General features: G+C 62.2%; 2 protein-coding genes across 2 annotated transcripts; both read right to left on the reverse strand.

Annotated features, from left to right (window-relative positions):
• Nucleotides 1-3551: 3551 nt before the first annotated feature.
• On the reverse strand, nt 3552-7391 carry LOC119520202 (leucine-rich repeat extensin-like protein 5). Its single transcript, XM_037817905.1, has 5 exons — nt 7286-7391; nt 5599-5795; nt 4947-5541; nt 3868-4028; nt 3552-3762 (listed from the first exon to the last, which is right to left on the reverse strand). Exons 1-5 carry the CDS (start codon nt 7389-7391, stop codon nt 3715-3717), a joined length of 1107 nt encoding a protein of 368 aa, XP_037673833.1. The 3' UTR covers nt 3552-3714.
• Nucleotides 7392-7969: 578 nt separating this feature from the next.
• Nucleotides 7970-20018, reverse strand: IQCN (IQ motif containing N). Its single transcript, XM_037817906.1, is given in 7 exon segments — nt 7970-8239; nt 8241-10332; nt 10412-10573; nt 10754-10948; nt 12440-17678; nt 17680-17768; nt 19743-20018. Coding segments are annotated over 7 exon segments (8004 nt in total). The 5' UTR covers nt 19756-20018; the 3' UTR covers nt 7970-8025.
• Nucleotides 20019-21133: the final 1115 nt, after the last annotated feature.

Raw genomic sequence — 21133 nt, forward strand, 5'->3', positions numbered from 1 at the left:
CTGGTCCCCCTACTCCCCTCATCCCTTCCCAGTTCCACAAACCCCTGCTGCATCTGCTGCATAAATATCTTCCAAATCTGCCCACTTCGTTCCAGCCCACAGCTGCTCCAGGGACCACCTCTCCTGCCCCGACACAACCCAAGCCTCTCTTTGTTCTCTTGCATCTCCCACCCTCGACCTGGACAGATTCTCTCCCGCCAGAGCCGCAAGGATGCACAAAAAAAATTGCCAACAGGATTAATGGACTCCCCCAAAGACCACCCATGAGGAGCTGCGTGGCCCCTGCCCACCTCCCAGCCTCCCTCCCCACGACCCCTGTACCCTGGTCCCCTGAGCCTCAGGCTTTAACATTCTGTTCCTTCTGCTTGGTGTGCCCTTCCCTGAGCCCCCTCCTGACTTCTCCTCACATTCAGACTAAGCCTAGATCCCACCTACTCCAAGCTGTCCTCTCTGCTCCTCCTCACACAGGGCCAGGAGCCTCCACTGAGCTCCCACTCGCCCCCATCTTTCCCCATCACAGCTGGGTCACCCCACACTGTCACCTCCAGGTTACATGTCTGTCTGCACCATCAGACATTGTCCATGGCTGTGTCCCCTGCACAGGGCACCCAGAAGGTGCTTAATAAATGTTCTCTGAACAAAGTAAAGACAGGGTGCTCCCTCTCCCAGGCCCGGCCTCCCACGTCCCCATCCCCCTCCTCACCTGCCCGGGGCCGGGCCATGGCTCCACTCTCGAGCCTCGATGGTGAACTCCACGCGGTGGCCGGGCTCACCCTCGCCAGGGGTCCTGAGGCGGCTGCAGAGCGGTGGCAGCAGGGGCGTCCCCGAGAAGCATCTCCGGATGACACCCCCACCCAGGGGGCTAACGGGGGCCGAGCCAGGATCCTCCGACTCCCGGGCCCGCTGGCAAGACAAGGGCAAGGGCTGAGCCATTTCCTGGGTCCTGGGGACCCTGGGGCCGCTTCTGAGGCTCACCCCAAGGCAGAGCAGCCTCCAGCCTGAGCCCCCAGTCACTCGTCTGTAAAATGGGCATGTTGACCTCAGCCTCATGGGCGCAAACAGTGCCTGGCTCACGAGAGGCATTGCACAAACATGTGTTTATGAATCAATCCACGGATGGTAGAGTCATTACCTATAACAGAGCGCCTACTATTTAATGATATTTGTTATCACAGCCATAGGATTCATAATGGTGAGCTGTACGGTTGTATTTATTAAAGTGTAAGAGGCAAGAAAGCAAATGATTAGCAGCAATAATGAAGTAATAATAGCTCACTTGTACCACATACTCGCTGGGTCCCGGCAGATCTGCTCACTCCGTGAGACCACGGTGCTACTGGACATTGTCCCCATTTTACAGAACGGGAGACTGAGGCTCGGAGGCTGATGGCCATGTGCAGGGCCGCGGCTCCCACATGGGTGAGCAGGGACTCTGGGTGCTGAGCTACAGCGTCTTCTTGTCCAAGTCAGGACTGAACTGGAGACACCCAGCAGGGAGAAGTGGGAGTGGGGACGGAGGGGAGGGGGGTCCCTGCCTGGGCAAGGGCTCCCCGCTTCCAAGGCAGCCAGTGGGTGCCCCCCACGTCACCAAGAGCCTATTGTTGGGGGGACCCTGTGGCTGCTCCAAGTCCGGCCTCTAAGGCAAACCCTGGAAGGTCTCTCGCCGGCTCCTGACCTCCCGGGGCATCCAGCGCCCCCGGAGCAAAATCCACCCCCACCCCAGCCTCTGAGCCCCCCGTGCCTGCCCTGCGGAGTGGCTGCCCCCACGCCCCTGTGCCTCGCCTTGTCCTTTTGTCCTTTATCGCCTGTGCCCCTGAGTGGCTGTCACTGCGTCACCCCCTTGCCCGACCGCACACCAGCCTCCGCGCTGCTGGAACAACTGAAAGCCACAAACTGAGTATTTGGGGGAGCCCCAGGTGGCTCCCTTTTTACAGAAGAGGAAGGTACAGCTCAGGGTTCAGACCTGGGACTGGGGGTCCCCGGCCGGGGTTCAGATCCTGCTTGGGGGAGGCTGACCCCTCTGTGCCTCGGTTTCCCTCCATCATAACGCTCCCCTGTGCACCCCTTCCAGCCCCTCGGGGAACCCCTGCCACCCTGTGAACACAATGCTGCTGAGTCACGAGCCTCAGTTTCCCCATCTGTAAGCTGGTCCTCAGGCAGCGTTGGGTGCTTCAGAGTGGGGGGTCCTGGGGCCCCCCTGCCCCGAGGCCTGGGCTGTTCCGGCCGCAGCCAATCCCCTAGCCCCCGCCAGGCACGCACCTCACTCGGCAGGAAGGAGACAGCCGTCCCGCTGCACCGCATGCTGCGGGGGGATCTGGGCCTGGGGGAAACAGACGTGAGACCCCAGGGCCCCGGGAGCCCGCCGACACCCCTGTGAGGCCCCCCACCCTCGCGGCTGCAGACACACAGACGGGGAGCTCACTCCCACACCCCGTGCCCCGCCTGGAGTCTTTGGGGCTCTGTCAGGGGTCACAGTCCCAGAACCCACCGGGGCCTCCAGCCAACCCTGAGCCCTGAGACCCCTCCCCACTCCCACCAGGCCACCCTCGGAAGGGGAATTCCTGGCCCCGTAGGGGATCCATGCAGCCCCCAACCCAGCTCTGGCAGTTTTGGGGGACCCCTCCTGGGTCAGGCCTGTAGCTTACCAGTGTCTGTGTCCTGCGGTGAGGGCCTCCTGGGGAGCAGGCAGGGAGAGCGGGGAGCAGGCAGGGAGAGCGGGGAGCAGGCAGGGAGAGCGGGGAGCAGGGCTAGCCCGGCTGAGAGCCCCTCAACTCTCTGAGTGCCAGCCCAGCACCCCACCCCACGGGCACAGACCACGTGGGAGGGAGGGGGGGTCAGCAGTGTGACAGCGAGTGGGGGTGAGGGGTACAGGAGGGGGAGAGTGGGAGGGGAGGAGGGAGAGAGAGAAGTGGAGCAGCTCTGGGAGGAGAAGTGGGTACACTTATAGGGTGTGGCCGAGGGGGGCTGGAGGTGGTCCCCTGGGGTCCCTGGGAACGCTGTGCTGCCCCAAGCAGACAGAACACCTTCTCTGGTCCACATCCCATCCACCAATGGCCAGGCTGGGGCCGCAGCCAGAGGTGTGGGGGCCCTCGGGGAGGGGACACAGCGGGGATGGCAGGGGGAAGGGACACAGCCGGCCCCGCAGCTTCGAGTTAATGTTTCACCTCAGCTGCTGCCTGCCCGGGAGGCCCCGGCGTCCTGCCGCCGCCCTGGGGACCATCGGAGCGTGACACTTGCTTCTGCTGGTGACCTTGATCCCGTGGCCTCTCCCCGAGGGTGCCCATTTTGCAGCCTGAATCGCCGCACAGGGAGTGGGAGCGCTTTCCCAGCCCAAGTCGCACAGCCAGTTGCCTCAGTTTACCCCTCTGATAAAGGCACCCAGCCTGAGACCTGCCCCTCCCCTCCGTCCCTTTCCCACTTGCACGATGGGAAGAGGGTGCCCCGCTCCTCCATGCCATGGCCCGGCTCCCCCATCGTCACCTCCCCCTCGGCCACCACACCTGCCCTCCCAGTGACGTGGCCACCTCAGGGCCACCCACAATGACTCCACGAGGCTCCCCAGTTCCTGCTCGTCTCCCCCAGCACACAGCAGGTGCTCAATAAATGACTCAGGAGCCTCAGCTAAGCAGGAGCACTTTATTCCCCCAGCCCTGCTCCTTCCTGGGGACCCCAGCCCAATCCGAGGCCCCCCTCTCTCCGTCGGCCCCATGGGGATCACTCCGGCAGGCAGTGGGCAACGGAAGACCTCCGACTCGTGGTTCCCTGGAGGACAGACGAGGGGCACGCCTCTGTCAGCGGGCTCTGCGGCAGGGGTTTCCCAGTTTGGTGGGGGGAACCCCCCGACCTTCCCCGCCCACCGCTCCTCACCATGGAGATATTGTCCAGCATCTGGAACTTGGATGCCTCCTGCTGAGAGCACCTCACGGCCATTACCACGGACCCAATAACCAGGACAGACAACAGCAGACACACGGCCACCACCACGCCTGGATTCCGGGGTGACCTGGGGGCCACAGCGCTACCCGGATCTGTGGGGAGGCACCCAGGTCAGCCCCGGGCCCAAGGCTGAGACACCCATCGGGGCCCAGAGCCTTTTCTTGCCTTCTCCCTTCCCAGTCTGCCATAACCTTTCCAAAGTATGGGGTATCCTCGGCGTTTATCTCCCTGAAAGGGATTCACTAAGTTTTCCATGTTTCCTCGGCCACAGCTGGGCATGTTGGGTGGTTCACGCCAAGTGAGAAAAATCCCAGCTAGAGCTCCACTGCCAAACTCGGAGACGTTCCGGATGTGGATGCGAAACCTGACACTTTGTAAGGATGTTTTCTGTTCTGCGACTTTCAACAAAAGATTGTGTTTCACTTCAAGTTGGCATTTTTCTTTGATCATTTGGGAGACTCTGTATTTATTTTGAATCTGAGAAAGTTCTCTAGATCCCCTAGGGCTCTGCACATTGCAACCTCCCCACTCACAGCCCACTCACACTACTGTAGCTCCTGGGCTCCTCGCTTCCCCCCATATATTCCAGGCAGCCCCCACCTCGGGCGTTTGCACGGGTCGGGCCCCCTCCTGGCTGCTCTCCCCCCAATATCTGCGTGGCTCCCTGCTGCTCCTCTGTCACACTGGAACCTTCACTGACCACTCTTAAAACTCAAACCCCTGCACCCAGAAACCCTGCTCTACCTTGCCTGGTTTACTTATTTATAACCATCTTTCCTTGGGCTCAGGGATCTTGTCTCTCTCATGCACTGCAGCATCCAAGGCACACGCTAAATGCTGAAAAAATGTGCATGGAAAACCTACAACCTTTTGTGATAATAACTTTCAAAATGTGCATGGAATTAGGCAAGAGGGGGTGGGGCTCTGCAGCGCCCTCGCGGCTGGTGGCGGCCCCTGGTGGCCAGTCCTGGAACTGCAGCTGGGTGCCCCCCAAACTGCCCTGTACTCACGGGGGTCTGAGGCTGCTGGGGTCTTCTCCGTGGCTGCCGGGGGCACAGCGGAGGGCTCTGTTCTGCGGCTGGGGGACGTGGGGCTCAAGTGCACGGTTGAGGAGGTGGAACTCGGGGGGCTGGAGTGGGCAGTGGGGGTGAGCTCTGAACTTGGGGAGCCAGATCTGGGGTGGGTGCTTGTGTCTGGGGGTGGGGAGGTGGGGGTTATTCCTGGAGGTGTGGGGCTGGGGCTGGGGAGGATGGTGGGGGGCTCTCCTGAACTTGTGGAGGGGAAGGGTGTGGTGGGGGGCTCCTCTGAACTTGTGGAGGGGAGGGGTGTGGTGGGGGGCTCCCCTGAACTTGGGGAGGAGAAGTGGATAGTGGGGGACTCCCCTGAACTTGCGGAGGGGATGTGGGTGCTGCTACTGGGGGACAAAGCATTTAGAGGGTTGGTAAGTGGGGTCTCCACGGATCCCGTGTTCCAGAGTGATGAAAGAGTTGTGACATCTGGAAAGGAAAATATGGAGGGTGGGGAGCGGAGGGTGGGGATCGCAGCTGAAGGTCCGTCCCAGGTGGCCCTGCCCAGTCCCTGCCCTTCTCTGGGCCCCTCTTCCCCCTGTCATCGCGGATAACAAACGCCCCCCTCCGAGGGAGAACGGGTGGGTTTGGGCACCATGTGGCTCCTCGAGAGCTCGAGCCCCTTGTCTGATCTCCCACAGCCGGGGTCCAAGTCCGGGCTGGGGAGTCTCTTAAATCTCCTGGGACTCAGTCTCCCTTTCTGTAGCAAGCCGATGACGGGAAGCCGGGGCCTCTGCGAGCTCACCGTGGTCTGGCAGAGAAGCTGAGCCACAGGGACCCACCTTGAGCTCCCTGGGGGGCAGGGGCCATCCGGGGGCAGGGGTCAGTGGTCAGCCCTCTCCCCGCGGCCTGGAGGTCCCGGTGGCTGACCCCAGGGCTTTCATGGGGACGCAGAAGCCCGGGTGCCAGGAGCGGGCAGGAGGTCATGTCTCTGGGGCCCCCCACCCGCCCATCTTGCCCGGGATGCCCCCCATGTCCCACCCCACCCCAGGCACCGCGCCCGGCTATTTCCGGCCCAGCCCCCGCCCCGCCCCTGCCCGCTGGCGACCTTTGTGTTGCTGCCCCTGCCTCACCCCGGGCATCAGATATGCGGAAATAACGGCCAGCATCGCCGGGGACAGGGCAGGGTCACGCGCCCCCTGCCCCCACCCCATCTCCCTGGCTCTCTGGGGACGGCCGATGAGTCTAGAACAGACACGAAGTGTCAGCTGGACGTCACCCCCATATTACAGGTGGAACCTGTGGCTCAGCAGTAGAGGGTTTGGCCACTGGGAAGGTGGGCAGGGGGTCCCTTAAGGACCTCCAAGGAGCCAGGGCACCATGAGGCTCCCCTGCTCCTCACTGGCCCCTGGTCTCCACCAGGGGTTGAGATTCTAGAAGCAGCTTTGTGCATGAAATTTCCCCACCCCAGCCACGGGCAGACCATGAGAGGTTTCTGCTGAAATGAAGAGGACTTTGGGGCCACAGAGGACCCAAAGCCAAGCCACAGCTCTGGCCAGCTGAACCGGGAAGACCCGAGGACGTGGAGAATCTGGGTCCCACCTGAGCACCTGGCGCTCATGAGCTGTTGGGGAATGAACTGGAAGATAAAGTCGGGCTGTGTCTACACCCCATGCCAGGAGTTTACTTTTCCCACAGGCTCCTGGAGCAGGGAGAGGCTGGCATGCACTGGCCGTGCCGACTGGGTCTAATCAAGGGCTGGCACAGGCTGGGGGTCTCTGCTCACTTTAGCTTCAGTTTCCCGAGCTGTGAAACGGGGACACACAGGGCAGCTGCTCAGCAGAGCCCTGAGACGACAGGACTGGGACACAGGCTCTGAGAGTCGTGACTCGGTGTGGGGAGAGGGCTGGGGGAGGGGAGGGGACCCAAGATCAACTGTCCCCCCCCACCCGCCGTGGGAACCGTCCTATAGGGCAGAGGGAACTGGGTCAGACGCCACGAACGTCCCGCGGGAAGGAGGGGCCTCCAAGCTGGACAAGAACAGAGCCCTGGCCCTGATCCCCTAGGCACCGGGGGTCCCCACACTCTCTTTGGGGACTGGGAGAAGGGAAACAGCCCTGAAACAGGGCCTCAAGCCGGGCGAGGCTCTCCCAGACTCTAGCCGGTTCAGGAGGTGCCAGGTCTCTGAGCAGGGGAGGGGACCCCAGAATTCCCATGACCCCCCCATTTGCTTCTAGGGGGACGGGCAGCCCTCTGGGGGGACGGCCGGATGGAGGGGTCCAAATGCCAGAGTTAGGGCCAGAGCCCTCCTCCCGGCTCAGGAACCCCAACGTCCCCCTTACCTGTTTTACCTGCAGAGGTGACAGTGGAGGGGGAGGGGCTCCCGTCACAGGGTCGCAGCAGCAGCGTGAGCAGCAGGAGCCACGGCGGCAGCGGGGAGCCCGCCATTCCCGCCCAGGGAGGGGCTGCAGCTGGCGCCACGCAGGTGCGTGGCCAGGTGTGGCCAGGTGTGTGCTCTTTACACCTGTGTGTGCCCTGCTGGTGGAGGCGGGGCCTCTAGGGGGCGCTGCTGCCCATGAGGGGCCATTTGCACGGTCTCCCCACTTGGAACACCCCCACCCCTCCTAAACACCTGGGCCCGGACCCTGACTCCGGAGCCCCCAAACTCTGTGTTTCCTCCTTGGTCCCAAGAGAGCCCTGGGGACACCCCCTCCTCTCCCGGCTCCCCAGTCCCCTGTGGGCACAGCCACCCCCCACCGGTGTCCTGCGTCTCCCCCAGATGTGGCCTCCTGGAGGGTGGGTCCCCCAAACTGAAGACGTGGCCGGGACCCTCCATCTCTGGAAGGAGCCCCTCTTGCAAGGACTTGTTGGGTTTTGTAGGGCTCCGCGATTCCCAGTGGCTGTTCTGGGTTTCCGGAGGGACCTTCTAGAAGCTACCAGACGCCACTCCACCAGCCGTGGACGGAAACAGTGGCATGCACGACCCCACCCCCGCCGACGCCCCCATGAACCCGCACACGCGCAGCTCAGGCTCGGAGGACTTTATTCCGGCTCGTGGGCCACGTCCCCTGCGCAGCCGGGCCTAGAAACTAGGCCACTGCACGTGTCGGGGGCCGTTGCAGGCCTCCCCGGGCCCCAGGAGCGCGTCCGTGGTGAGGCAGGAGCGGGTGTAGTGGCCTCGCCAGTTTGCCTGCACCGTCCTGGCCGCTGCCTGCTGTTGCCGCAGCCGCTGGCGTGTCCAGAAGCCCCTCCACGCGGCCTGGATGGCGACGGCCGCACGGTGCCGGGGCGGGAGCGGCGGGGGATGGCGGGGGCCCGGCGGGGGGGGCGCGGCCCGTGCCCTGCACCACCCGCGTGGGCCAGCTGTGGCCGCAGGTGTGGCAGGTGCGGGGGCTGGAGCCCACCAGCAGCACCACGCTCGGGGGGCTGCCCAGCCCCGCGCTCAGCGAGCGGCACAGGCCGCAGACCTGCGGCTGGCACGACTGGAAGCAGCGGTGCCCGGGCGGCATCCCGGCCCAGGCGGGCGGCAGTAGCGAGGCCGCGGGGTGCCGGCGCCGGGTGCAGTATCCGCGCCACACGGCCTGGATGGCCACGGCGGCCCCCTGGAGCTGCGTGATGCTGCGGCGCACGTGGAAGCCACGCCAGGCCGCTTGGATGACGGTGGCGCTCCGGTGCCAGATCCTAATGGTGCGGCGCACGAGGTAGCCGCGGGCGTGTGCCTGGATGGTGACCACGGCGCGGACGATGACCTCCTCCACCACCTGCAGGGACGCCAACAAGGCCCCCGACCATGTGGGATCTGCCGCCGGCGCTGTGTCCCCCACGGCGTCCCACGGCCCGGCCAGCCCCCACGCGCCACCCACCACAGCAGGCACGGCGGGGGTCAGGGGCAGCTGGCGGTCGCCCGCGGGGGCTGCCACGCCGTGGGTAGAGACCAGGGACCCCGGCCGCGACTCCTGGTCGAGGAGGGTCCTCAGGAAGCTGCTTGGCGATGACTCGTAGCCCAGAGACACCCTGTGGATGCCCGGGGCCAGCCTGGGGATGGGGGACCCATGCACGGCCACCCCCAGGGGCTGTGTGCCCTCAGGGCGTTCGGGGCTTCCCTGCACCAACGGGGGCTGCTGGGGGGGCACGAGTGTGTGCCCAGAGCCCTCCAGCATCTCTGAAACGAGGCTTCCTTGCACGGACCTGTAGGATTTTTGGGGATCCAGGGCCTTGTACCTGTCCTGGGCTGAGGCCCCGGCCACAGGCCTCTGGAGCACGCTGGCAGTGGTGTCCATCTGTAAACCACTATCCGCCGTCCCGCTGGCCGTGGGTGGATAGGGTGGCATGTGGGAGGCTGAGCCGGGAGCCCCTAAACTCGGGGGAAGGCTCTGGTGCAAATAGGGTGCCACGGGGCTCCCATGGGACAGCAGGGGGTGTCTCAGGACCGCGGCCGAAGCCACAGTCTGCTGGGAATGGCTTTGGGGTCCCACATAAGGCACGGACCCCTGGTGAAGAAACATGGGGTCCCTCGTGGCCCCGGGAGCTGGGGGCTGACTCATGGCTCTGCCAAGCACAGGCCTCGGCTGCACCATGGGGATCCCGTGCGGAGCTCGGTGGACGCCGCCAGCCCTGGGGTCCATGGCTAGGCTCAGGGCCTGCAAAGGGATGGGGGCCACGTCCCCCAGCAGAGCCATCTGGGGCCCAGCCAGGGGTCCCTCCTCGAGGGGCTGGGGACCGTAGTCTGTTCCGGTCCCCGCGGGATCGTGCTGCATCCAGGGGGTGGCAGCGAGGACCACGGAGGGGTTGGCTAAATGGCTAGAAACGGAATCCAGCATGTGGACCTCTTCCCATTCTGGTGGCTTCAAAGCAGCCTGGTTGTCTACAGGCACCAAAAGCGCCATGTCTGGCTCTTCCGCCAGCTGGGCAGCTCTTCCCAGGACCGTCGATGCCTGGGGGACCTCCCAAACTGGGACCCCGGCTTCCAGGGCCTGGGAATGAGCCGGAACCAGGCTAGGGGCATGGGGCGACTGGAACGGGGGGCCCTGCTCCCCAGCCAGAGCCCCCTGGTAAGGGCGGGGGGTGATGCCAATCAGCATGGACCCCTGCGGCAGGGGCTGGGCCACACCTCCGGCAGCGATACCCAGGTAGCTCCCACTAGCCGTGGACTCCAGAGCCAGGCCCTGACCCAAAGCCCCTGCCGTCGATGCCCTCAGAGGCGCCAGAGACCCAGGGGGGACGTTTGGGGCCACCCCACTCATGACTAAGCCCGGGGGCAGGCTCGCGAGCTTCCCAGCAGACGCAGCGATCGGGCCAAGGTCCATGCCACAGGCCACGGCGCCCGGCTCAAAACCCCCAGAGGAACCCGTCCCGGTGTCCTGAGGGGATGATGTTGGCCTGTTGGTAACTGGGGGCAACAATTGTGGCCACGGAAGGGTGCCGGAAATCCATGGTTATGGGGGGGTCAACCCTGGTCTGCGACACACTGGGGCCCACGCTGGACAGGGAGGCCCGAGAGTAGCTGGCGCCCGTCCCCGTCCCCATGGACGCTTGAGTCAAAGGGGAACCAGCCAAGGAAATCTGGGACGCAAGAGAACCCACGCCCCCGGCCAGCTGGGGATGACCAAGGCCCACGCCAACAGCCAGAGCTGCCAGGGGCAAACCAGGGGGCACATCGGCTGCCATGGCCCCCCGAGAGGCACCATCAGTCACACCCCTGAACAGCAGCCCCTGTGACAGGCAGGTCCCCTGGCCTGGACTAGAAGCTCCCACAGATGCCTGGTAAAGATTTGGTGCCGAAAGAGTGACCCCAGAAAGTGGACTCAGACCTCGGTGCTCCCTGCTGATACCAGTAGGCTGGTGCAAACAGAGGGGGCCCCTGCTGAACTCGGAGCCCAGCCCCCCCATTGGCAGAGGCTCTCGACCTGGGCCCAGCCCAGTGTCCACAGATGGCTGGCTCAGGGCCCGGCCCAGGCTCCCCACCCCAGAGGGGCACGGCCTGTCTGAGGAGACCTCGAACACCGCTGACGGATGGCGCAAACTTGGGGCCATGGCATTCACCCTTGAGAACTGGAGGTTGGGATCCATTCTAGGGGCCAAACTTGAATGGTCAAGGCCATGACCCACGCCACTGGCCACTGATGGGTGGGCTAGCCTGGGAGCCACACCACTGGTCAGTGATAGGTGGGATGGCTGGACTAGGCTGGGAGCCACACCACTGGCAACTAATGGTTGGGCTCGGCTGGGGACCATGCCACTGGTCATTGATGGATGGGCTAGCCTGGGAACCATACCACTGGTCATTGATAGGTAGGATGGCTCGACCAGGCTGGGAGCCACACCACTGGCAACTAATGGTTGGGCTTGGCTGGGGGCCACACCACTGGTCATTGATGGATGGGCTAGCCTGGGGACCACACCACTGGTCATTGATAGGTGGGATGGCTGGGCTGGGCTGCGGGCCACGCAACTGGTCATTGATGGATGGACTAGCCTGGGGACCATGCCACTGGTCATTGACAGGTGGGATGGCTGGACTAGGCTGGAGGCAACACCACTGGTGACCAATGGTTGGGCTCGGCTGGGGGCCACACCACTGGTGATTGATGGGTGGGCTAACCTGGGGACCACACCACTGGTCATTGATAGGTGGGATGGCTGGACTAGGCTGGAGGCAACACCACTGGTGACTAATGGTTGGGCTTGGCTGGGGGCCACACCACTGGTGATTGATGGGTGGGCTAACCTGGGGACCACACCACTGGTCATTGATGGATGGGCTAGCCTGGGGACAACGCCACTGGTCATTGATAGGTGGGATGGCTGGGCTGGGCTGGGAGCCACACCACTGGTGACTGATGGTTGGGCTTGGCTGGGGACCATGCCACTGGTCATTGATAGGTGGGATGGCTGGGCTTGGCTGGGGACCACGTCACTGGTCACTGATGGATGGGCTAGCCTGGGGACCACGCCACTGGTCATTGATAGGTGGGATGGCTGCACTAGGCAGGGGGCCATACCACTGGCCACTGTTGGGTGGGCTAGGCTGGGAGCCCCGCCACTGGTCATTGATGGATGGGCTAGTCTGGGGACCACACCACTGGTCATTGATAGGTGGGATGGCTGGACTAGGCTGGGAGCCACGCCACTGGTGACTGATGGTTGGGCTTGGCAAGGGGCTACACCACTGGTCATTAATGGATGGGCTAGCCTGGGGACCACACCACTGGTCATTGATAGGTAGGATGGCTCGACTAGGTTGGGAGCCACACCACTGGCGACTGATGGTTGGGCTTGGCAAGGGGCTACACCACTGGTCATTGATGGATGGGCTAGCCTGGGGACCACACCACTGGTCATTGATAGGTAGGATGGCTGCACTAGGTTGGGAGCCACGCCACTGGCGACTGATGGTTGGGCTCGGCTGGGGGCCACACCACTGGTCATTGATGGATGGGCTAGCCTGGGAACCACGCCATTGGTCATTGATGGATGGGCTAGCCTGGGGACCATACCACTGGCTACTGATGGCTGGGCTCGGCTGGGGGCCACTGATCGGTGGGCCGGGCTGAGTGTGACTCCACTGGCCACTGATGGGTGGGCTGTGCTTGGCACCACGCCACTGGCCACTGATGGGCAAGCTAGACTTGAGGCCACTCTGCTGGCCACTGACAGGTGGGCTGGGCTACGGCCCACCCTGCTGGCCATGGGTGGTTGTGCTGGGCTGGGGGCCACACCACTGGCCATAGATGGGTGGTGCAGGGTGGGGACCACCATACTGGCCACTGATGGGTGGGACAGGCTGGAGGTGGCTCTACTGGGCATTCCTGGCTGGGAGAGGCTGGGGGTAACTGCACAGGTCAAGCATGGCTGGGAGAGGCTCAGGGCCAATGCACTGGGTACTGATGGGTGGGACAGGCTGGGGGCAGCCACCCTACTGGCCACAGGTTGCTGGGCTAGACTGGGCGGCTGCTGCCCGCTGGGGATCAGAGCCCCTAACGACAAGCATCTCACCAGCCCAGGCCTGAGGGTTGCCTGTGGCAGGCCCTCGAGTTTTGACATGGAGCTGCACGCTGAGGCCACTTTCCTGTTGGCTGAGTCCCAGTGGACACTTAGGGTCACATGGCTGGACACTGCACCTTGGTGCGAGATTGGGGCCGGCTGCTGGAGGCTGGGCACTGCACACCCATCCTCGGGGGCCTCACCCCCAACCTTGGGTTCCTGGGGATCCCCCGGGAGGAGGGGCTCCATCTGGAGCTCCCTGTCCGAGCTGCTGTCCCAGGCATCCACCAGGTCCACGGCGGCCATGCTGGCCACGGACAGGGTGGAGGGGCTGAGCGTGCTGAAGCTCTGCAGGGAACTCTGGGAGTTGCTCTCGTCCAGGCTACAGGCCACGGACCCCTGGGAGAGGCCCCTGGCCCGGCTGTCATCGGCACCCTGTGGCAAACGGGCCACGAGTCCCACAAGCTTGGCTGCCACGTGGTCAGAGACCTGCTGGGCACAGGGCCTGGTGGACAAAGAGATCCAGGTGTGGCTCCTCTCCTGCCGGGAGGTGGCAGCTGGGGCCGGGGAGGCCCGGAGCACGCTGCGTCCCACCTCGGTCACCACAAAGCTCTCCCTCCTGGACGCCCAGCGCTGGCCAGGGGCCACGGCCCTCTGGGGCTCTTTGTCACCCGCTGAGGCCTTCAGGACGCCCGGGCACCCCTTGCTGACCCTCTCCCTTAGGACCGTGGATCCTTGCCTGGAATTTGGGGAGCCCTGAGTCCTCCTGGGGGACTCCTGGCGGACCACAGGTATTCGATGTGGCCCTCTGGCGACGGATGGATGATACCCACCCGGGGACCCCTGGGTGGTCCTAGTGACCTGGCACCAACAAGCTGTCTGATTGCAGATGGCGGAGGGGTGGTGGGGATGTGCGCCCTGCCCCCCGCCCCCCGAGCCCCAGGCCCGGCCTCCTGCCGCCCCCCTACCCTCCCCAGACGCCATCTGTGGCTGTGGGGCCACCCTGCTGACTGCGTGGGGCTTGGGGGAGCTCGGGGCTGTGCCACCGGAGATGGCCGGCCGGCTGGTACTTGGGCCTGCGCCATTGGCAACGAGCAGCTGCCACGGGCAGGGGTGAGGCTGCAGCATGGGGGGCTCCGGCAAGCTGGGCGCCGGGTCCCTGGCTACGGAGGGGGACGCGGACACCGAGCTGCCAGTGCCTGGGCACGGGGATGGGGACACGTCTTCCTGGCTGACCATGGAGGCCAGGGACAGTCCCAAGGAGACCCCCCAGGAGGGGATGGGGCTCAGCTCCAACATCAGTGGGCACCGGTGGGCGGTGGGGATGGCCTGAGTGGCCGCAGGAGCTCCCCCGGAGGACCGAGGTGTGCAGGGTGACCCCTCGAGCGTGGCCCCGACCCCCAATGCCTCCAGGGGCCCGGCGAGCTGGCCCGAGGAGAAGCCCTCCCAGAACCCATCTTCGGGGACTCTAACCTTGACAGACTGGGGTCTCACGAGACCCAGGCCGGGCCCCCACGAGGCCAGTGGGCGCCCCCTGCCGTCCACCTCCAGCAGAGCCGACACAGCGGTGATCCCGCCGCCCGCCGCTTTGGCCGCTGCCTTGGGGAGGATGGTCCCCGACCTCAGGACTGCCTGGGACAGAGACTGGCCCAGCACGGCGCCCAGCTCGCCCTGGCACAGGGCCTGGCGCAGGGCGGCTCGCTCCTCGTCCGTCAGAGCCTTGCTCAGCACGTCCGCCAGCTTGCCCTGCAAGGCACGGGCCAGCTCCGCCCGCAGCTCACCCCGGGACAGCGCACGGGACAGCGCGACGCCCAGCTCGCCCCAGGACAGGGCCTTCACCAGCGCCGTGCCCAGCATGCCCGGGGGCAGCGGCTTGGCCCTGGCAGCCTCTGGCGCCTCCTTGGCCAGGGCCTGGGTCAGGGCTGCCCGCACCTCACCCTGCAAGAGGGCCTTGGCCAGGAGCGTTTGGAGGTCCTCCTGTGAGCCCAGCATGGCAGCGAGCTCCGTGCACAGGCTGGCGAGCTGGAAGGCCGTCACTTCCTCCTGGCACAGCGCGTTCTGGCTGTGCGTCAGCGGCTGGTCCCGGGCGGCCGCACTGTCCCCCCAGGACTCGACGTTGCACGGGGGGTGAGCGGAGGGCGTCAGCAGTGGCACCAGCAGGCCCTGGGCACCTGAGGGTGCCGGGTGAGGGCCCCGCGTTGTCTCGCCCAGCCCGTGGCCATGCAGCGGCACCTGGGTCAGTCTGTCGTCGACCTTGGTCCGAGGCAGGGTGCCGGGGTGCACGCTGGCCTGGATGGTGGCTTTGCACTCAGCCAGGTGGGGCCGCGACTGGGTTTTGCTGAGGTCAGTGGCCTCGCGGGCTGGCAGGAGGGGCTTGGTTGCCTCGGTGGTCAGCTGGGCCTGGGACGAGGCCCTGGTCACTCGTGGGGCTGGCTGAGGCTGACCTGGGACCCATGTCACACCTGGGACTGGCTGGACCTGGTTCGGAGTCACACAAGCTTCTACAGGTAAGTACACCTGGGATTGAACCTTAACGATGCCCATTTCCAGACGTCTCTGTGTTTGGAGCTTGCGCTCCTCTTCGGCTCCTAATTTAACACGGGACGAAGCCCTGGAGGCGCCCGTGTCCACACTGGTCCTGGATATTTCTGTTTTCACCTGTTTCTGGGGAGTCTTGCTTCTCTCGGCTTTCAAACGAGGCTCAGCCAGAGCCCTGGGAGACCTGGGTTCCAGGTGTGGCTGGCGGGGACACCTGGCCTTCCCCTCGCCACCGCCCGTGGCCCTGGCTCCCTTTGGGGCTCTCTGGTGTTCGGGGGGCGAGCTCTTGGGTGTTCTGGCGGCCGTGGTCACTTGGAGGGGACACTTGAGGCCCCCTGCTGATGGAGGGGTCAGACACAGGGTCTTGAAGATTGTAGCCACCGAGCGGAGCTGGGCTTGGGTCTTGGTCACCATGGCCGCCAGGCGCGTCTGGGGTGCAGCCCTGGTTGTCGTGGCCATGGGGCACGTCTGGAACGGGGTCCGGGCAGTTGCGGCCACCGGGCACACCTGGGCTGGAAGCTTGGTTGTCGCAGCTACCAGGCGTGTCCGGCGTGGGGCCTTGGTGGTTGTGGCTGCTGAACGGGCCTGGGGTGGAGGCTTGGACACCGTGGCCACCGTGTACGTCGGGGCTGGGGTCCTGCTCATCAAGGCTGCTGGGTGCGTTGGGGCTGGGGTCTTGGCCATCATGGTCACCATGCATGTCTTGGTCATCGAGGCCACCGAGCACACCTGGGCTTGGGTCTTGGTCAATAAGGCCGCCGGGCACACCTGGGCTTGGGTCCTGGTCAATGAGGCCACCGGGCACACCTGGGCTTGGGTCCTGGTCAATGAGGCCACCGGGCACACCTGGGCTTGGGTCCTGGTCAATGAGGTCACCGGGCACACCTGGGCTTGGGTCTTGGTCAATGTGGCCACCGGGCACACCTGGGCTTGGGTCTTGGTCATAGAAGCCACCGGGCACACCTGGGCTTGGGTCTTGGTCAATGAGGTCACTGGGAACACCTGGGCTTGGGTCTTGGTTGCGGCCACCGGGCACACCTGGTCTTGGGTCTTAGTTGAGGCCACTGGGCACACCTGAGCTTGGGTCTTGGTCAATGAGGCCACCAGGCACACCTGAGCTTGGGTCTTGGTCAATGAGGTCACCGGGCACACCTGGGCTTGGGTCTTGGTCAATGAGGTCACCGGGTACACCCGGGCTTGGGTCTTGGTTGAGGCTGCTGGGAACACCTGGGCTTGGGTCTTGGTCAATGAGGGCACTGGACATGCCTGGCCTTGTGTCCTGGTCATTGAGGCTGCCAGGCACACCTGACCTTGGGTCCTGGTCATCAAGGCCACTGGACACACCTGGCCTTGGGTCCTGGTCATTGAGGCCACCAGGTATGCCTGGGCTTGAGCTCTGGGCCCCTCTGCTTCCATGGGGACCTGGGTCTGGCCCTTGAGGGGCCCGTCAAGGGCCTGGGCAGCCCTCCTCGGAGGGGTTGGCCCTGGGACTCTGGCCTTGCTGACTCTGGGGGTGGTCTGTGTTGTCTTGGCCATGGCGTCCTCCTCCACACGAACCAGGCAGGAACTTCTGATGGCCATGGTCTGACGCGGGAGGAAGGTGACCCCTGGGGCTCCGATGGTACACGTGCCCTTGATGCTGATCTCTGCAGACCCCAGGGCTGCCGGGGCCTTCCGGAAGCCCTCCTCGGAGGTGCAGGGGACGAGACGGTCGGTGGAAGGGAACTGGGTCTCCTTGCTCTCCATGAGGGGTAGGGGCAGGCTCTGTGGGGGGAGGTCCTCTTCTTCGTGATGCTGGAAGCGCACCTGCTGCGGCGGGTGGTAAGGGATGTTCTCCTCGTCCTCCAAGCTCACCTTCTTCTCCCCCGTCTTGCTGGACCGCCCAAGGCGCTTGGTGTTGAAGCGCCTCCAGGCCTCCTGGATGGCCTTGGCGGCCATCATCTGGGAGGCCAGCTTCTGCCGCAGTCGGTACCCCCTCCAGTTGGCTTGGATGAGGGTGGCGGCCCGAGAGTGCATCATGTCCATCTCATCTACCAGAACGTTCTTGAAGGCCTGGCTCTCCACCAAGGCCCGGAGGCGGGGGACACGGCGTGGCTCCTTCTCAATGGCCAGCTGTGGCCGAACAGCCCCAGTGGCCTCAGGGGGATGATCCTGGGGCTGGGCAGATGGTGTCCCTGCTTCGTCTGGGACTGAGTGGGCGGGCTTGGGCTGAGAGGAAACAGGTCCACTGGATGATATTTGGTGCATCATGTCTTGCTGTCTCGTTGGCTGCATTGTCACGGTTCCTGGAGAGGTTGGCTCTGCCTGTGGGGTCAGCAGGGAGGTGGTCAGGGAGTAGGGGCATGTAGACAAGTTTCCTCGCTGAGCAGACGTTCATCCCAGGTTCATATCTTCTTGTTCCTCGTGCCTTGCATTCGTCTTCCTCCCCGTATCATGACACCTCTCTCCTGGCCACCTGTTGACACCCACCTCTCCCTCAGCATTCTGTGACCACTTTGTTGCTGGCACACGGTGCATGTTTTTACCCAAATACCCAACCACCTACCTGCTTTTTAAATCTTCTGTATCTTGAACATATGCTGAGTACAGCACTGATCACACTATTTTGGAAATTTCCCGTGTGTGTGTGTGTGTTGTGTGTGTGCATGTGATTTACCTCCCCATGTAGACTAGGAATTTCTAGAGGGGAAGGACAAGGACTGAGTCATTTCCAGGCTTTGAAAGGGTGGGTAGATGGATGGGTGCCTACCCTGACTGGTAAATGAGTAGATAGATTAAAAGTTGGATGGAGAGGTTGATGCATGACTAGATGAATAGATAAATGAATGGTGAAAGGGATGGAAGGGTGGATGGATGCTTGGGTGGAGGGATGGGTAAATGAAGTTCAATGACTTGATGAATAGATAAATAAAGAGAGAAATGCACAAATGGATGGATGGATGGATGGATGGATGGAGTGGGTAGATGTGTAGATGCATGGATGGATAGAGTGGGTAGATGTGTAGATGGATGGATGGATGGTGTGGATAGATGTGTGGATGGATGGATGGGTGGGTGGATGGATGGTGGATTGATGGAGTAGGTAGATGTGTGGATGGTTGATGGATGGATGGATGGATGGATAAGTGGGTAGACGTGTGGATGGATGGATGGATGGTGGATGGATGGAGTGGGTAGATGTGTAGATGGATGGATGGATGAAGTGGATAGATGCGTGGATGGATGGATGGATGGATGAAGTGGATAGATGCATGGATGGATGGATGGGTGGGTGGATGGATGGATGGTGGATTGATGGAGTAGGTAGATGTGTGGATGGTTGATGGATGGATGGATGGATGGATGGATGGATGGATAAGTGGGTAGATGTGTGGATGGTTGATGGATGGATGGATGGCTGGATGGATAAGTGGGTAGACGTGTGGATGGATGGATGGATGGTGGATGGATGGAGTGGGTAGATGTGTAGATGGATGGATGGATGAAGTGGATAGATGCGTGGATGGATGGATGGATGGATGAAGTGGATAGATGCGTGGATGGATGGATGGGTTGGTGGATGGATGGGTGGTAGATTGATGGAGTAGGTAGATGTGTGGATGGTGGATGGATGGATGGATGGATGGATAAGTGGGTAGATGTGTGGATGGATGGATGGGTGGGTGAATGGATGGTGGATTGATGGAGTAGGTAGAGGTGTGGATGGTGGATGGATGGATGGATGGAGTGGTTAGATGTGTGGATGGATGGATGTTGGATGGATAGTGGATGGATGGTGGATGGATGGAGCAGGTAGATGTGTGGATGGATGGATGGATGGATAAGTGGGTAGATGTGTGGATGGATGATGGATGGATGGACAGAGTAATGGGTGGGTGAGGAATTGGGTGGATGGGTGGATAGATGGATGGGTAAGTGCATGGATGGATGGATGGAAAGATTTTTTTTATTTGAGCTGATGGATAAAAGGTGGATAAAGGCTGAGTGGATCAATGGATGTGTGAATGAAAAAAGCTGAAGTCATTGGTAACTAAATCAATGAATAGGACATGGTGTGATGGATGGATGGATCAGTGAATGGATGGTGGATGGTTGGCAGGTGACAGATGAATCAGTGGCAGATGGAAGGATGGGTACAAGAATGAGGGAATGATTGTGGCTCTCAGAAATAATGTGCTTGCACAGAGGTTTGGGAGGTTGTTAGACCACCCTGCCATATAACCTGGAGACTGGCAGAAGCCCTCCTCCCCTGGCTAGACCAGACACACCCCTTCCTACCTTGGAGGGTCATAGACTTGGAGGAGGAGCAAGAAGAAAAGGTTCAATCTCGGAAGCCAGCCTGTAAGAGGAGGCAGTCTTCAGCCCTTCATCCTATGTGACGTGCAGCGACACTGCCCTGGGCTGGCTCTATCCCCAAGACCAACATGAGAAGAAATGTTAAAAGCAAGAAACAGAACAACAACAAAACAACCCAACAAGAACTAAATTCTCCAAAAATATATAAAGTCCACAAAGATGAACATCAAGGAAACTTATTCTAGTGTCATTTCGTAGTTAAAAACAAAACAAAACAAAAAAAACCAATAAGAGATTGTTTGGATTGAAAGGAAATTACCAGGGACTCAGTCACAAGTGCCCAAAGAAACGCATTCAAGGGTGATTGTCACCGCTTTGTAACAGGATTAAAAGCTGAGAACAACCCAAATGCTTATCAGTAGGCGTGGCTCAAGTTAATCAATGGACAATCCAGAGAACGTGCCCTCTCCCGCGTTTGGAAACGCTGCCTGGACCAGTAAAGACCACACCAAGCATTGGCAAAGCCGTGGAATAATGGGAAATCTCCAGCCCACCTGGTGAGAGCACAAAGTGGCACAACCACTCTGCAAAACGGGCAGTGTCCACAGAAGCTGACCCGGGAAGGCAGCCATGCCCGTTCGAAGAAAAACATGGATGTTTGTGAATCGCTGAAGAATGCCCTGCCCAAGTGCGCCTCAATGGAGGAACGGGCGGGCCCCCCGTGGGCTCTCAGGAACACGACAGGGAGCAGGTGCCCCCCAGTGTGGAGGAATCTGAGACACCGTTTTGAGAGAGGGGAGCTGGACATAGAAAAGGAGAGACTGGCGTTTCTATTTATAGGAAACTAAAAATTTAGAGAGCAGATGAGAAGTAAGCTCAGATTGGATCTCAGGATGGAAGCTGCACCCAACTGGGTGCCCAGGAGAGGGACACGTGGGGCCGGGTGGGGAAGGGGCTTCGGGCGGCTGGATGCGTGAGTCTCTCAGGTTTGGGAAAATGCATCACACTTGCAAATTGGGTGCTTTGCTCGATGCGTGACCTTCAAAAAGAGGTCAAGATACTCCCGGGAGCTTCTGCCACCGTCCTGATTGCCTTGAAACTGCAGAGGGAGTGGCAGCCTGGGGGGTCGCAAGGAAGCTGAGATGGAGGCAAGATGGCCACGGTGATCATAGCTCTCCAATGTGAGTCCACCATTCTGCGGGCCTCCCTCAGCTGGAGGGAGCGGGTCATGGGCTCAACTAGTGGTGTAGACAGTCCCCCAGTTGAGCGGCCGCTGTGTGGACAGGAGTGGGGGCGGGGGTAGGGTGGGAGTGGTCTTGCAGCACCCACCTGTGGATCACAGGCTTTAATATCAATATTATGCTGATGTCACA

The sequence above is a fragment of the Choloepus didactylus genome, chromosome 25 (assembly GCF_015220235.1).
Source record: "Choloepus didactylus isolate mChoDid1 chromosome 25, mChoDid1.pri, whole genome shotgun sequence".
Taxonomy (NCBI): domain Eukaryota; kingdom Metazoa; phylum Chordata; class Mammalia; order Pilosa; family Megalonychidae; genus Choloepus; species Choloepus didactylus.